The 18,129-nt window shown below is 44.4% G+C and overlaps 1 protein-coding gene across 1 annotated transcript in view; it reads left to right on the plus strand.

Annotated features, from left to right (window-relative positions):
- Window positions 1–18,129, plus strand: part of LanB1 (laminin subunit beta-1) — a 142,791-nt gene that overhangs the window by 13,580 nt on the left and 111,082 nt on the right. The window contains exons 2-3 of the mRNA XM_069325850.1: window positions 5,524–5,713; window positions 17,262–17,483. Coding sequence (XP_069181951.1) covers window positions 5,653–5,713; window positions 17,262–17,483 — 283 coding nt within the window. The 5' untranslated portion in view covers window positions 5,524–5,652. The remainder of the gene's footprint in view (window positions 1–5,523; window positions 5,714–17,261; window positions 17,484–18,129) is intronic.

The following is an 18,129-nucleotide window of genomic DNA, read 5'->3' on the forward strand; positions in this document are numbered from 1 at the left end:
GATTCGTAATCCTGTGGGCCGGGGTTCGATTCCCGGCGCCGGCGGAAACAGATGAGGACAGTTTCTTTCACCCTGATGCTCCTGTTACCTAGCAGTAAATAGGTACCTAGGAGTTAGACAGCTGTTATGGGCTGCTTCCTGTGTGTGTGTGTGTGTGTGTGTGTGTGTGTGTGTGTGTGTGTGTGTGTGTGTGTGTGTGTGTGTGTGTGTGTGTGTGTGTGTGTGTGTGTGGAAAAAAGTTAGTAGTAACAGTTGATTGACACTTGTGAGGCGGGCCGAAAGAGCAGAGCTCAACCTCCACAAGCACAACTAGGTGAATACAGAATGTCTTAGCTCCCTCCTAGATGAAATCAATGACACAGGAATACTTATTTTTCTAGACCTAGAAAAAGCCTTAGAGCTAGCCAATGCTCCAGCTACACTGTGCTGCTTGGTGGATAAGGCAATCATAGGATACCCTCTTGCCTTTGCCAAGGGAAATCTGCTTAACCGAGAAGCTAAAGTCAAATTCCAAGGAAAAATATTCTCCTCGAAGAGGCTGGAAAATGGGACTCCGCAGGGAGAAATACTAAGCCCCTTCCTCTTCAACTGTCGTGGAACAATTTATGAAGCTCAAGGTACCAAAAGCCAAACTGCTCAACTATGCAGACGACTTTGTGGTCATTATAAATGGCAAAGGCGCCAGGAATCATGCACAAAAATACCTAGACATCAACAGGGAAGCGGAACGCCTAGTAATGAAAATAAACAGTAATAAAACTAAAGCAATGGCCGTTAAAATGAGAACTCAAGACATCAGACTCGCAATACAAGGCCCAGAAATTGAGTGGGTTACCTCTTTTCAACACCTTGAAGTCATAATAGACAGCCAGTTTAAATTCACTAAAGAGGTTGAGTATCTTCGGCAACGTTGCAAAGCCAGAAACCCAGCTTTGCGCTCCCTGACAAGACTTAGAGATGGTGCATCTCTACAAATACTCAAAATGTACTACGTTCAAGCAGCTAGGTCACTCGTTGACTATGCTGCTCCTGCTCTTACATCCCTCACTGATAACCAATGGGAGAAACTGGAAGTGTCACAAAATGATGCCCTCAGAACAATGCTGGGAGCACCTATATGGACGCGTTGAGAGAATCTAAGAAGGAAACCAAATAACCAGCCTTAGAAAACGGGATCACATAAAGAATAGCCACAATAACAGCTATTATTATTGGAACCACCGCCAGACTGTCAGGCAAAGATAGCATACACAGATCGCTTCACAGAAACATTGACCAATATAGAAAAAGTGCATGGACGGATAATCTGGTCAAGATTCTAGAGAAAGTGGACTTGAAACGGACCATTAAAAACAAAGATAGACTATATCAACACTTTCGGCAGCCTCCTCCATGTGAAGAATCGAGTCTAAATATAATCATTGAAGGATTACCAGTTAAAAAATCTGCATGTGACTCAGAGGCTCAAAACAATCATGGAACAACAAATGGAAAATATCTCAAGACCGACAATCACTCATCTTCACAGATGGATCAGTTGATAACGAAAGAGATTCTGCTGGGGCAGCAGTTTGCACTAACAACCATGAAACTTACTGGAGCATGAATAGTGGGTGCTCAACATTGCAAACAGAATTAAATGCCCTGAAGGAGGCCATAAATTATCCAATTGAGAATTAGTTAGATGTCATCATTCATACCAACTCTAAATCTTCGCTCCAGGCATTGTTTTCCAGCCAGTACAGAGATAATATACAATTCCTCACTGAAATCTTAAATATAGGAAAAGAAGCACACAATCTAGGGCTGTCAATCACCCTAAATTGGATACCAAGTCACATTGGCATAGATAGTAATAAAAAGACACTCGCTAGCAAAAACTGCCACTACTCTACCTGTTGTACAGGTTAAAATGCCTCCAAGTTTTTCACAGATTAAGGGGCAAATCATTGAAGAAAATACTCCCAACTAGACTCAGACTTGGTTACAAGTGCTGCTGGGAGGTAATAAACCCAATAGTTAGTGTCATATCTGTGGAACAGATGCAGAGTCGCCACTATTGCATTTTCTACTGGAATGTGAAACAACTGAAACACTGTGCATCAAACTCAACATTCATCAAATGAGAGCAGCTGAATAAATCCACAAGGGCCGTGACGAGGATTCGAACCTACGTCCGAGAGCATCCCAGACGCTGCCTTAATCGACTGAGCTACGACATGGCCAAAAGAATGTGTAATGAAGTAAGGGCGAATAGGTAGAACGGCCTATTGATATAGCTCGATTGCATGGGGGAATTATGTAAAACCCTGGTTTGTGTCGGATAGGTTGCAGGATCCAAGTAAGTTCAGTAGAACTTCTGGTTTCAATTCTTTTGACCATGTCGTAGCTCAGTTGATTAAGGCAGCGTCTGGGATGCTCTCGGACGTAGGTTCGAATCCTCGTCACGGCCCTTGTGGATTTGTTCATTATGAGCAATAACTTGCTCTAAATGGGGAGCCTCTGAGAAAACTTCGGTAATAGTTATATTGATGCTGGTATGGTCGTTGAATCACGTCGGTGGGCGGCGGCTTGTCTAACAGTGACATTGGTGAAGTGAGATCTTCATGCCCCCGCTTGCGTGCCCTTTGAACCTGGGAGTTCCAACTTTGGATAAATACTCGTTTGAATGCAAGGAGTATGGCAAGCAATTTTGTCCTGAGGATGGAGGCAGTTATTTTTATGAGCTCCTTATACTGTAGAGAATAGTAGCCATCTCTCGTTGTTACAACCACTGTTCTTATGCAGCGTCGGTGGAGTGGTCTAGGGAACCATCAGTTCTTGGGATTTCATTGTGCATCAGTGTAAAGAGTTTAGGAGTGTGGGCTCGATGACCGGAGCATCAATCTGGCTTGAGGCATTGTACTTTATTTTAAGTTGAAGCATGGGTTGATCTTTAGTCATCATCTTGGGTAGGAAGGAAGGTATAGTAATTTGGAAAAAGGTGATCAACCATTGGGCAGTGAAGTGCCGTTGTTATCTTTTTGGTAAAGCTCTTGAACTTAATATATTCAGAGTTCAGTGGGCGTTTTAGTAATCTATTTTGAGGGATGCTGAACCTCCATAAAGAAGTCTTGGAGGATGTCTGTATTGAGGATTGGGTTAGTCAATGGATCTTGATCAGTTAAAAGTATTTATTTCAGTGATTGGATCACTTATGCATGGTTTATTGAGTTCGTTCCTCATGTTTAGTAATTTAATAGTATGGAGAGCATCCGAGGATGATCCTCATGACTTTGTTTTGCATCTTTCCCAGCACTCTGAACATTCTTGCAGCCACTACTGTAGAGCAAGCAGGGGAAATCATATACTTGTCATATCTAGTATATATTTAGCTTTTGTGTGGTTATAGTAAGACTGGTGAAGCTGGAGGTGGTGGTCCAAGCGTTAACGGGTTTCAGATTAGAGACCCAAGCAGGTGCGGGCACCTGATTCAAGACCATATTTTGCCATCTCTGGTGGGAAAGGGGAAGGAGTTATTTACAAAGAAAGTTTCCAAGATACATCAAAGATAAATATCTCCACTCCTTCCTTTACCGTTTAAAATAAATTTTGTTTTGGTGCCACTTAAGGGTAACAGATGACATTTGGTAAATACTTTGAAAATACCGATTAATTATTAAAAATCAGGTACACAAATACATATAAATAATCTTTTTATGTCACAAGTGATTCAACAATAGGCTCACAAGTGTGTTTATACAAAGCACTTTACATCTATGGTGAGTCACAGTTACTAATCCTGCTCCACACCCACCCAACTGGGCAGCAACTTTAGTCATGTGCAGGCTGCACCTACAGTAAGCACATTTGTTATACTTTGCTAAGATTCCTGGCAGTACAGGAAATATGGGATGGGGATGGGGAACGAGTTGGGATAAAAAAAAAACATTGTGTCCTGTCCACTTTGAATTGGAACTGGGTGTATTACTATGGTGAAGATGGTGACTGATGTACATGGGTGGAGACAGGCGGCGCGGTCTCTTATGTTGAGGCGCTCTGGCTTTGTTCACCTGTTGTTCATATTTTTGTTGTTGTGTATCCGACAGTTACCCCGTCTTTGTTGTGTGGGCTTGACTCCTCGTTAATATGCTGCCGGTGTGACTTTTATGTGGATAGAGCTCGTAGTATTCTGGATCGACCCTTCTCGGGTCTACTTAATGTCGCAGGAGTCGTGGCCTGATTTGGCCGCGATGGCCCAGTTGATGGGCATCTCCATTGCTTTGTTATAGTGGGAGCACGTATCTACTCTCACCTCGCGGGTCTGGCTTTGCTTTCGTGGGTTTCCAACCGTGACGTATTTCACTCTTTCGGGTTTCTTAGTCCATTGTGGTTCTCGGTTCTTTTTCTCGTTCTGACGAGGCGGTAGATGTATCGGTGACTTCCCGAAGCTTCGGTGTCAGTCGAGAAGGAATCATCGTGGAGGTATATAGGCCGTGTTAGTTGCAGACAAACCTCACGGGAGACATCTCCCGTCACGCAGGGTGCAGTCGCACCTCCACAGATCTCCAGTATCAGCTCTTGATACTGGTACTGGCTCAAAAGGGCCACTACTTACGGGCTATTCATGCCCGTTCCACCTTTTGGGTGGCTTAATCTTCATCAATCAATCAATCAATCAGACAAATCAAAGGGTGGTGGTATAGATGTTCGTGTTAGGGTTTCTGAATGACTAGGTATAAGTGGTGTGCTCCACCTGTCCTGTCGAACAATACAACGTATTTTCGACGTAAAAATCTACAACGTCAAAACATGATGTAATATAAATCATAGCCGCTCGCTAAATTGACGTTTTTTCTATCGTGGGGTCCTCGGCTAGGTTAGGTTCTGGTAATTTAGTACGTCATTTTTGTGACGTGACAACTCAAGAGGATATCTTGTTTGTGATGTGTGTATATGTATGTATTAACACGATGTACTGAACGGGGTGAGAATAGCTTGAGCTACCTCATCCCTTTGTGTGTATTTTACATTAGTAAACTTATTTAAATTTCAACTCAAGAGGACGGGCTGGTGGGAGAAAGTGGGTGGGAGAGTCTATTCCAGTGTTGACCAGACCACACACTAGAAGTTGAAGGGACGACGACGTTTCGGTCCGTCCTGGACCATTCTCAAATCGATTCCAGTAATGCGCGGTGTGGGAAGAGGCTGCCATGAAAGTATTGCCTCGCTATTACTTTTCCTTCATTTGTCATTTATATTTTTGAAAATTCATTTAACTTTACACGTATTATATTTACTCTATACGTATTACATGATTATTTGATGCTCCTCAAGTTTATCGATGTATTTGTTTACACTATCGATGGAACAATATCGATTTACAATATCGAAGGTATGGTTGTGGGGGTTCACTACGGTATAGGCAGAAAAGCAGCGATAGGATCACTCATAAGTTTTGCTTCTTAGACTTGCATTGTTTTAGATTCTAATATTAATGTGTTCATAATGTACTAATAGTCTAATGATGTATGGTCATTGCAGGTTGTGAGGTTGTCGGCGGCGCCAGGAGGAGCAGCCGGGAGGGCATCAGCAGGTGGTAGGCTTGCTGCACCGCGGGACACAACCACGCCCATGTTTTCACCCTTCACTGCCTGACCTACTAAAGTCACCATGAAGTTTATACACTTATATGGATTGTGTTTACTATTACTTTTGGCAGTAGTGTGTTCAGGTGAGTGCGACTTGCGTGTAGCTCACAGCCAGGTCTTACTGTGTTTACCACCAGCCGACCTAGGCCTCTTGTTGCTTTCACAGGTACCTCCAATACTATGCAACACTAATTGGGCATTTCTGGTGTTTTATATTGGTAAATTAGAGTTTGCAGTGTGTTTTAGATAGTATAGTTGTGTTTTAGATAGTATAGTTGTGTTTATCTTGTAAACGTTTTAGTATAAACTAACAATATTATCCACCACATTTGTCGCGCGGCTCCGTCGACTGATGCGTGGACTGGACACAGCTCAAGCGTGACCCGCTCTCTCACTGTCACGCCGTGAGATTTTCCCGATACACGAGGAAGACTTGTTGAGGTGTGGACACTGTCTTTGTGGGAGACTTGGGGGCAAGCCACAAGTGTAGGAAATATGTTCCCCCATTACTGTGGGAAGAACGTGCTTCCTGATTGACTTAAGATATTGCTTATGGTCTTATATACTGTATGCAGTAGATCTAAATGTCGATACGCGTGCAGGCATACTACGGAATGCATTTAGCAAAATGCAAACAAAAGTCAAATGTACAAAACTAATTACAATAGATACATTATGAAAACAGGAAGATGATGACAAATAATTAATAATAATAATAATAATAATAATAATAATAATAGTTGAAGGTGAAGGAAAGACTCAATGTATGTGTAAGTGTATTAAAAAAAAACTAATTTTCGGATGTAACCTGCATCCTTTCTGAAGGTGCAGGAACATTACACAATGTTCTCGTACAGCACTGAACATTGTATACAGCATCTTGAGAAAGGATGATGATAATAATAATAGTTGCTTGAAATTAGGCCCTATTTATTTGTTTATTTAATAAATTATTTTGTAATTCTACATAACTATAGATAAAGCTAATTTGGGGCACAAAATTAAAATTGATCACTTAGAACATGGAGGAAAAGGTTGTTGGAGCCAGTTTCATCCACAACTTTGTAAGGGTTCATTGGTAACAAGGTAGGAAGTGCTAACATTAATCACACAAAGTTAAACTTATGATTCCCAATTAATCAGTAATGTTTGTGGAACCTATATATCGAAAAAAAAGTTGATTGTCAAGTTCGTGTTCCACGTCGGTTGGGGCTTAGAAGGTGGAGTGAGAGTTCACTGGAATTTTTTTCCTCTGTGATTCTTCAAAAACACAACAATATGTATTTTTCCAATCTGAGAATTTTTTGTTTTTGAGGGGAGAGGTGGAGGGCGTAATTTGATACTGCAGTTGAGCAATTTATGAAACTCCTTTTATTGCATCTACAGGCAGTAAAATCATCAAAATAACTGATTCAGTTATTCAATCATCATTATCATCTTGATTTCTTGGATACTGGAAGTGGTTGCAGTTAAAGTAGTGGTCGAGGGTACAATACATCTATAAGGTGGTTCATAATATCTACACTTTCTTCCATCGTGCGTATTAAACATTATATGTTATGCTTGTTTCCTCTGATAATAATAAAGGGGCTCTTTGCCTGCGCTAACAAAGCATCGATGTCAAGTTTGTTTTTTTGAGGTCAGTAAATGAAGATTGTTTGATTCATGGCTGAGGTGGAGCTGGACTGCTTGTACGTACACGATGTCTTTACGGAATATATAGAGTTCTTGTCTTGTGTGCAAAGGTTGCTGGAATTAACATTGTCATGCTTTGTTTACCTGCATCTTTGAGGGAAACTTTGTTATAATTGTCTTAAGTTACCTACAAAAGTATGATATCTGTTGTGGTTTTGTGACTATTCCTGACACTGGAATATCATAAAGTATAGAATGAGCGGTAATGCCTATACTAAATAGGATAAATATATTGGAATTAGTACAAAATGACAGGGTACACGCAAGAAATGGAACTACATAAACTACATGAAAATCACTAATTATAGATGCAGAATAAAACTGCAGCAAACTGCTTTGCAATAAGAGGAATTAGTTTAACAACCCAACAATTCAGCACAATGTTCAACTGTAAAAGGTAGACAGATGACACAAAGGAAACCTTAAACTACAACCTGGAAAGGCCGAACACAATAACAGAATACTTAAGCAGAACATTATCAATACACAAACAAGGCCCCAGATAACCAGCCTCCCCCAACTACAGTACACTCGCCACCAGCCCCATCAATAACAACAATTACACCCCCCCCCCTCACCTTCCCCTGATCCCAACTACAATAAGATGTCATAATGCCACACGTGACACCGGACAGCCAGAGAAAAATGCAACCGAGACAGCAAGCCAAGTTGCATATCTAACTGCTTATCTACTTAACTACCAAACCTACAAACCTAACTTACATAACTACCTCGAGTACCTCCTGGTAAATGGTTTTATAATAAAATTGTTGGTCGCCTGTGCATATGCAGTCCGATGTAGGAACCACAGTTCGATTGATCAAGTATCCGTTGGATTTTTTTTTCAGGGATACTCCCGCGCGGCGCCTAAGCCTCTGGCTGGCCCACTAAGCGTTGCTTGTTTCTTGTTTGTTTTACTTAGGCGGTGTATGAGTATTTATGACTCGTATGTTCGCTTCGGTAAGATTATGCCCAATATGTTTAACAACTACTTCTGCTCTGTTGAATCTTAGTCTTTGGAGGTGTTCATCCAGTTCCCTTTTGAACACAGTTTGACGTCTGTCAGTAATGCTCCTTGTATTTAGATGGACGTGTTGAAAAGCCTTGGGGGGGCCTTAGTGTATACAATTGTCTCTTGATGTACTTACTGACCTTAACTTTTAAATGGGGCTGATTTGAACATTCCGCCGTGCGTCCTTGTCTTGTAAGGATTTATTCAATTGCAGTATTTCAGTGTGCAAATCTGAAGCCGGTCCCTCTTAATATTTTCCAGATGTAGGTTATGATATTCCTCTCGCTTGAGTCTTCATGGAGGAATAAAATTCAAGGAATTTTAAACGCTCAGTAGTCTATGCGTTTTATTAAATGGATTCGGACAGTAAAGGTTCTCTGCAAGTTCTTCAACTTTAACTGGGGCTCTTAAGTACAACAATATTGCACCAAGATAGTACAGAACAGGACTCTTAGACTCTTGACTTAAATGGACTCTTAGAACAGTCTCATTATTGGGTTGTCATCTCTTGTGGGAATGGTTCTTGTTATCCAATCTTCAATGTTCCCTTGCGGTTATAACAGTTGCCGTGTTGTTGTCTCTACCAATAAGGTCTCCTGACATTATTACTCGCAGGTCTTTAATGTTTCTTTTAGTTGTATGATGTGGTGTGACTTTTGAATTCCTTTTTTTTTTTACCACAGCTGAGGGGGCTGGAACATCTTGTTTCTTGAGGGCCATTGTTACATAAGTGTAGAGGTTTACCGTATCTCCTATAGCTTCCATTCACATTAAAATGCTGGTGCCATGTTGACCAGACCACACACTAGAAGGTGAAGGGACGACGACGTTTCGGTCCGTCCTGGACCATTCTCAAGTCGATTCGCCTGCATGCTGGTGCCATCTGCCAAGGATTGTTCGGCGTTATAGTTTCTTGGTCAGATATGACAGTAGACTACTGAGCAAATACAGTACCCTGGCGGTCTGAGTGTATCACGGTATCCAGATTTTATTTTGTTGACTATTATTCTTGGAATTCTGCGTTAGAATTGAAAAATACATCCTTCCTTTTTTGTCTGAAATTCCTTTCGTGTTCACTTATAAGTGTTTCACCATTTTCACAAGTGTCAAAAGTTCTGGCGAGGTCTGTGAGTATTACATCGGCGTTTTGCTCCTCTTACTTTACTAAATCATATATTGGTGTAACAATTGTGCTGGAATTGTATATATATTTTCCAAAAATATTTTTATCTTTTCGATTCTTAAAGTTGCCGTCTCCCTATGATTGTTTTTTTTTTTTGGGGGGGGGTCTCCTTTCTTATCTCCATTACCTTACATTTGCTGGAGGGTTGAAGTCTTTGAGAGTCATTGGGTGGTGTGGGCGGGCGGGCGGGAGGCAGGCGAGGTGGCCGGATGTGGGGGCGTAGTCCCTATCTGAGTGCCGGGGGGCGGGGCATGATAGTGCCCACCCTCCCTCCGTCTCACTCACTCACTCACTCACTCACTCACTCACTCACTCACTCACTCACTCACTCACTCACTCACTCACTCACTCACTCACTCACTCACTCACTCATAACGTTCCTTGTTTCCTCCTTCCTTGTTTCCACATTTCCTGCTTCCTTGCCTAACATTCACATTCGTTCCATTTAACATCTGCTTGTCATTTATTGATAGCACTTTCTCTCTTCATTTCCTCTTTCTCACTTACTTTATCTCGTCTTCCTTCGTTTAATTGCCTTCTTCCTTCCCACTATCGTTCATTCCTTCTTGATACTCTTCGTTCCCACCCCTCACACGCAGGCACCCCCCCACCACCACCCGTCATGCTTTGATGCTGTACCCCATGTACAGTGGTAGACGGGGTACAGGGGCGGACGGGGTACAGGGGCGGACGGGGTACAGGGGCGGACGGGGTACAGGGGCGGACGGGGTACAGGGGCGGACGGGGTACAGGGGCGGACGGGGTACAGGGACGGACGGGGTACAGGGACGGACGGGGTACAGGGACGGACGGGGTACAGGGACGGACGGGGTACAGGGACGGACGGGGTACAGGGACGGACGGGGAACAGGGACGGACGGGGTACAGGGACGGACGAGGTACAGGGACAGACAGGGTACAGGGGCGGGCAGGGTACAGGGGCGGGCAGGGTACAGATTGCATCAGCCGGAGGACTGGGGTTCCTCAGTGTGATATCTGCACCTCCGACTCCTGGGAATTTTTGTCTTGGGGAGGGGCGGTGGGTCTTGAAATGGTGGATGAGGAAGGGGGTGATGGCCCCCCCTCCCCCCGTCCCATCCCTAATCCTTATCCCTTCCAAGTACTATATAGTCACAGTGGCTTGGCGCTTTCTTCTGGGAAACAAGCTAATTCTCTCCCCTCTCTCACGGTACTGCTCCCTCCTCTTCTCTCTCTCTCCCTGTGAGAGAGCAGTGGGTGAGTGTTGTGTAGGGTGTTGGGGTTGCCGGGGGTGGGGGGTGTTAACTAAGGACGCCCCGGAGAGAGGTGCCCAACCTGGGGCATAAGAGAAAGTGTCTTTCCCAGTTCATGAGTTATAATCCATGCTCTGCGCTGATCTCCATCACCTCCCTCCCTCCTTCCCTCCCCCACATCCACCTCTCTATTCTCTTGTCTATTCAAATCAAACTTATCCTGGTATTGATAAGTAGGTTTTCACCTTTCCTGGTGTCTCCCGTCTGCCATGTTTCCTGGCAGACGGGAGACATCTCCCGTCACGCAGGGTGCAGTCGCACCTCCACAGATCTCCAGTATCATCTATTGATACTGATGATGGCTCAAAAGGGCCGCCACTTACGGGCTATTCATGCCCGTGCCACCATTTGGGTGGCTTAATCTTCATCAATCAATCTTTTTCCTGGCAGATAAACGTTATGGACTGTTGGTGATTGTGTTATCTGTCTCCCCAATGCGGTCCGTCTAATTACCCAAAGATCCCTTGAGATGGTTACCTTTAGATGGTTTCGGGGCTTAGCATCCCCGCGGCCCAGTCCTCGACCAGTCCTCGAACAAGCTACTCAAAGCTTCCTAGCAGCCTAGTAAGTAATGAAGAACTATGATATATTTACTCACTATACTCACTGGCCTCGGGCCGGGCTTGGGGAGTAGAAGAACTCCCAGAACCCCATCAACCATGTATAACGTTTGTTCTAAATGTAGAACATGAAAAAACATATTTTTACTCTGAAATAATATAATTTTACAGCGAAATTAGACGAAACTAAGCGGCAGGTGACGCCATAGAAAGTCGACGCTCCAAGCGACAATGTTGTGACTTTGGGTAATTAGAGAGAACACCCCCCCCCCCATGTGTACTCTCACAGTTTCTCTCTGACCCTCGGTCATCTCTCTCCCTTATTCCTCTCATTGTCTTCTCTCTTTCCCTTGCCATTCCTTTCCCACCTCCGTCTCCTATCAATCGCTTTCCCTCACATCTATCCTCCAGCATTTCCTCCTTTCCCACCTTTCTACAACCTTCCCTCAGTTCTTTTTTATTTTATTTACACAGGTTGTTATAGGAGCAGACGACCTTTAACACCTATTACCTACTTTTAACACCTATAGAAAGGTTTAGAGCTTTCCCTTCCGCTTGTCCATGTTAAGCTTTATCATAGCAGTTATACCTGGAACGGATTAACAGCCAGACCCCAATTACTGTTGGATGAACAGGGGCGAACAGTTCAGGATTGGTGTCCAGTCAACCCTTCATGGCCAGGGCTCGAACCCAAGACGTAATCGCCCGCGGGGCGATTATGTTTCCAATACGCCTTAACACTTGGTTACCTGGATTAGTGGAATAGTAATGTTAAGATACCACGACTCGCCTTGATATATAGATCCAGGCTCTACCTTTATCCGAACCTCCAGCATCTTCCTTCCACCAACCGCTTGGGCTGGACGGTAGCGCGACGGTTTCGCTTTATGCTGGTCGACGTTCAATCCCCGACCGTCCAAGTGGAAGGTCGGGGATTGAACCTTCCATTCCTTCCCCCCGTCCCAACCCAAAGCCTGATCCCTTCCAAGTGCTATATAGTCATAATAGCCTGGCGCATTCCCCTAATAATTCTCTCCCTTCCTTTTTACCTCCGACTGTGCGCACGAGAGAAGCTAACCATTCCAGGCTAGCCACAAAACAAGATCCATGCAGACACTGCCACACAGTCTGGCCAGAAAAAATTGTCATGCTTGGCAAACATATAGGTCAGTGTTGCTGACGTGCATACCATGGAAAGTGATGGAGCACATTGTAAGAGATTGCTAGATCTGGAGAAAAGGGTCTTTTTTATAACAGCGCGAGCATGGCGCGTCTGAAACGGCAAATTTTGCCATGCAAAGTTAAAATATGACACTGACAAAAATAAGACAGGTGGGTGGGCAGACTGTGTTTTGCTATATGTTAGAAAACCTTTCTAGACAGTACCCAGTGAGGCGAGGGCTAGATGCCTGTAACTAGGCGTTTATAAATGGCAAAATTCCATTAGTACGGGTATAGGGTAACATGGAGACAGCCTGGACGTAGGTGACGCCCCTCAAACACTGAAATTGGGAGTGATTACCCACATCACGGAGGCGGCGGCAGCAAAGCAAACTGCTCGTAATAACCACGCACCGTTGACACTCTTCAGGTGCTAAAAGAACGAATAACCAATTTTATAGAAAAGAACGAGCCATAAAGTTCAGGTTAGCAGCTGCAGAGCATGAAGAGCTGGTCCTCCGCTACCACTTTGTTATTACAAAATTACCCCAGGCGTTAGAAACAAATCCAATTACAAACGTTGTACAGTATACAGATTTTGTACAGACGTATGATGGATGTGGCCGTGGAATGATAGTCCATACAATGAAGAATACACTAACAATTCACGTCTCTAACATACTGAAAAAGTTCAATCAAATTAAACAATGCAGCTGAAGGTGAAAACCCGTGCCCACAAGACACGCTCCTCACACCCTTAAACTTCATCATCGAGGTATACTCTAGAGTGTCATGTGTGGGAATTAATAATGGGCTCGTGTAGATGGAAGTTGCAGCAGAGACTTACCTTGCCAGGTGAACAACATGGCGAGGAATGCAGCGTGTCGGCCAGAGGCCAGGGTGCCTCCCCCATCCATCAACTCTCCTCGCCGACCTTCCTGTATCTTGGCCTGGGCCAGGGAGGTCGTCGTCGTCAGGGACCTTTTTATTTGTATATTTTTCTACTACAAACGGGACCATTCATTTATAATAACCATAATGCATACATTTTCTTCTGTCCTCCATGGATAGGGTCATGTAGTGTAGTGAGTTATTGAGCACTCGACCACAGGGCGTGACATTAATGCTTTTATAATGTTAACAAGCATTAATGCTTTTATAATGTAAACATAGATTATCACCCCTGTCTTACATGGACAGGATTGTCTATGTGAGACAAGGTGAGAATCTCCCTTCAATATGTGGGTGGCAGGGGAGGGACTGTGGGTGGCGGGGTAGAGACTGTGGGGTGGCGGGGGAGGGACTGTGGGTGGCGGGGTAGAGACTGTGGGGTGGCAGGGGAGGGACTGTGGGTGGCGGGGTAGAGACTGTGGGGTGGCGGGGTAGAGACTGTGGGTGGCGGGGTAGAGACTGTGGGTGGCGGGGTAGAGACTGTGGGGTGGCGGGGGAGGGACTGTGGGTGGCGGGGTAGAGACTGTGGGGTGGCGGGGGAGGGACTGTGGGTGGCGGGGTAGAGACTGTGGGTGGCGGGGTAGAGACTGTGGGGTGGCGGGGGAGGGACTGTGGGTGGCGGGGGTAGAGACTGTGGGGTGGCGGGGGAGGGACACTGGATGGCGGGGAGACATGGTCAAGTGAATACTTTTAACAATAACAATAGAATGATGATTTGTTACATTTGTGTTAATAAAAGGTGTGTATGAGAATGGTCGACAAATGAGGTGTACAGCCCACACTTCACAGGGAAGCTCGTGTTTTCGGCTACACTCGTAGCATACACAAATGAATCTCAAGTACACACGAATTGACTGTTTCTCAGAGTACGAGCTCTGGCGAGGTCATCCTTCCAGCCTCTATAGTCTCACTACAAGTCCTGTGTGTAGTCTTATCTTAACCAAGTTGAACATTTGTCAAGAATGATTGCAATATTGATTAACATTATTGAAATAATTTCATGGTCATGTGATACAAACGGTACATATGGTCCTGATGAACGGCCAACTCCTCTTCTGCAGGGAGAGCATCCTGCTGCTGTTTCCAAGAGGAGGTTATCAGGGTAATAATATAGCCGTTGTAAGCACGGAGAAAGACTAAGGGTGTATCTCGAGCAGTTCCTCCATTCTCGCCTCATTGTACTCGCGTTGCTCATCTTTACAGTCCATAGCTCGCAGCCATATAAACCAACACATCGACTGTTGAATATATGGATTTTGGACCATGTGGCTTTACATTGTTAAGTCTCTAATTGTCTCGGAAAGATTATTTCTCCTCAGACGGAAACTTGCGGCTTAAATTCGTTACCGAGTAGTACACAGGTGTGGTCCTGCAAGCTGCGGGACATACACACTTGCTTCTGTTAATGTATATTAAATTTAGTTCGATATTGTTGAGATGTATAGGACACGGGTGATATCTGAGGCGGGCGGAAGAGCAAGCACATCTCAGACACACCCGAACAGTGTGGTGTATGTTTGGCGGCATGACGGCCCAGCCCCGCCCGCCACAACCCTCTCTTTATACTCATCCACTCCTATACCAACCCATTCTCCTCACATTATAGTACAGTAACTATATGCTGGGAGGTACACGTATGTAGTGATGGACCGCCACTAAACCACTTTTTGTACTATTAATCTTATAATTTTATAGTCCAAAAAACAAAGCTAAAAATCAAACTGAAATATTCCTAGGCCAATTATACCGCATATATGTACTATATTAGGCCTAAGTAATTCTCAAAACGTACCAAGCCAGTGAAAATATTAGCCCTAAGGTAACGTGTATTAGGCCTTGGAGTGCTAGGGTAGGTTAGGTTAGGTCTTATATTTATGTTCTCTTAAAAAAGTTTCCCGTTTGTTCAAATTTATACAAAAGTCAACTTTCTGGTGGTCTATCACTACTTATTGGTACTTTCGACCAAATAGTTGCTATAAGTACTTTCCTTTTCGGAGGATGGGTCGCTTGTACACGTATGTACCTTGTACCTAGTTGTGCTTGCGGGGGTTGAGCTTCGGCTCTTTAGTTCCGCTTCTCAACCGTCAATCAACTGGTGTACAGGTTCTTGGGCCTATTGGGTTCTATCCTATCTACACTTGAAACGATGTATGGAGTCTGCTTCCACCACATCACTGCTTGGTGCAGTCCATGTGTTAACTAAGTATCTACCTTGTGGAGGTTCCTGGGATCAACGGCCCCGCGGCCCTGTCTCCGACCAGGCCTCCCGGTTGGTCGTTTGGTCACCCAGGTTGTTGGACGCGGCTGCTGGCAGCCTGACGTATGAATCAGAGCCTGGTTGATCAGGTATCCTTTGGGGGTGTTTGTCGAGTTCCCTCTTGAACACTGTGAGAGTCCGGCCAGTTACGCCCCTTATGTGTAGCACGAGTGTTGAAAAGTCTTGGGCCCCTGATGTTGATAGTTCTCCCTCAACGTACCTATGCAACCCATCCTCCTGTTTAGATACATATTGTGACGGTCGTCATACGTTCTTAGCTTTTAGATACATTAATAGTATACTGACTAGTAATGATTTTTAAAAAATAAATGAAGCTAAAACATAAACTTAAATATTCCTAGGCCTAGTATACCAAACATGTACTATACTTGTATTAGGCCTCAGATATCGTGTATTAGGCCTAGGAAGGTTAGGATAGGTTAGTTTAGCTTGTCAAAGCAACACAAGTAAAAAATACTTTTCCGGTTTGTCCGACTTAATAGTTCAGATTTCTACGTTCTAATTTCATTGTATTTCGGTATATATATACTCTGGTCCAGAGGCCCGTGACTGTTCAATACGCTTCCACTATACATAAGGGGCATAACTGGCCGACCCCTCGCAGTGTTAGAGAGAACTTGATAAACACCTCCAAAGGATACCTGATCAACCAGGCTGTGACTCATACGTCAGGCTGCGAGCAGCTGCGTCCAACATCCTGGTTAACCAGTCCAGCAACCAGGAAGCCTGGTCGACGACCGGGCCGCGGGGTCGCTAAGCCCCGAAAACACCTCAAGGTAACCTAATCGTTACAATAATTACTACTCGAAACAGGAAGATGGGCTGACCTATTGCACCTCTGTTCTTCAATGGGGCTATTTTGCACATCATGCCATGCCTACTGGTTTCACCGTGTTCAAACTTGGCACTAGTCCCTCTGTAAATAATCTAGTAAACAATTTTAGCGTTATGAAAAGTTTTAGAAGAATTCAGATATACAAAATTATGACATTTCCATTTTTTTGTGCAGCTTGATATGCCGAACTATTGGTGCCAGCAGCTTGCAGTCCAAACTTTACAAAAGACAATTAACCAAACACGCTTCGTACAAATATTCAATTATCTTAAGAAAAAAGATCCGGAGTTACATTTAAAACAAAACGCACTAATTTATTTCTTTTGCTAGTTACCAATAACTCTTAAATTTGGTAAAAATTTGATTTCTTTAAAATGTTCTTTGAAATGTAGATAATGTTCTAGATGTAGTGTGTTAAGTAGGTGGGTAGATTAGTTATACACGAGGCTGCGCTTATCCCTGCAGCGCCAGGTTAATAATTCTCACAGTCGGTGGAAATTGATCAGTGGCCTCGTACACCTCAACTTGCTTCCACGCGTCGGCTCTTGTGACTCGCATGTACAGTAATTAATATTTATGGTTCAACAAGTAAATATTGGGCTTAATGAGCTCTGCATAGTGTGAGCATTGTGGCTAAAGTGGTCGTCCTGATGTGGTGGTGTAGGTGGGAGCGACGACCACCCGGAAGGCCTCTCATCGGTCGACCACAATCAAGTTGAAGCAGCAAAAGACTTCGCGGATGTCGGGGAAGGTGTCTTAACTGACGAGGGTGTATTAGCTGACGAGGGTGTATTGTCTGAAGACGGTCTACAGCCGCGCCAGTCAGGCAGGACCCGCACCAAGACCTACCGTACCTCCTCCTCCAGCACCAGGGTCATACGACCAGGTACTGATCCCTCGCCGCTCGCATCACCACCGTCCGCCAAGGACACAGCTTCAGTACCAGTATTTATTACATCACTATAGTGCATTATACCATTATCATCCACCCGGGTGCTGCCCTCCCTCAGTCCCTTGTCCCCAGCATCAGGATCATCCACCCGGGTGTTGCTCTCCCTCAGTCCCTTGTCCCCAGCATCAGGATCATCCACCCGGGTGCTGCCCTCCCTCAGTCCCTTGTCCCCAGCATCAGGATCATCCACCCGGATGCTGCTGCTTCATCATTCCGGCGCCAGAGTCATCCAAGCCGTCTCATACCTGACTATGTCCACCACTGCCATTGTTGTCCTGCAGCCATGCATCGCTTCACTCTAGCACTGCACTCATACCGATCCGGGGAGTGACCACACAACAGTTTCACTAACTTTACATGACCAATACATAATGTGCAAGTATTAGAGCTGGTTATAAGATCAGTAGCATGGTTAGAGTAATCCAAGGGTAGTTTTGTGGGTCATTCTATGCTGTGGTCATTCCTCTGTGGTCAGTGTGTGTTGGTAGAGATTGTGTATTTGTCTTAAATGTCCCCAAGGAGGGTCCAGTCCGCGTGGCTTTGTATGTATAGTCTTAATTAAGTTTTACCTCTCGGGAGT

The sequence above is a fragment of the Procambarus clarkii genome, chromosome 17 (genome assembly GCF_040958095.1).
Source record: "Procambarus clarkii isolate CNS0578487 chromosome 17, FALCON_Pclarkii_2.0, whole genome shotgun sequence".
Taxonomy (NCBI): Eukaryota; Metazoa; Arthropoda; class Malacostraca; order Decapoda; family Cambaridae; genus Procambarus; species Procambarus clarkii.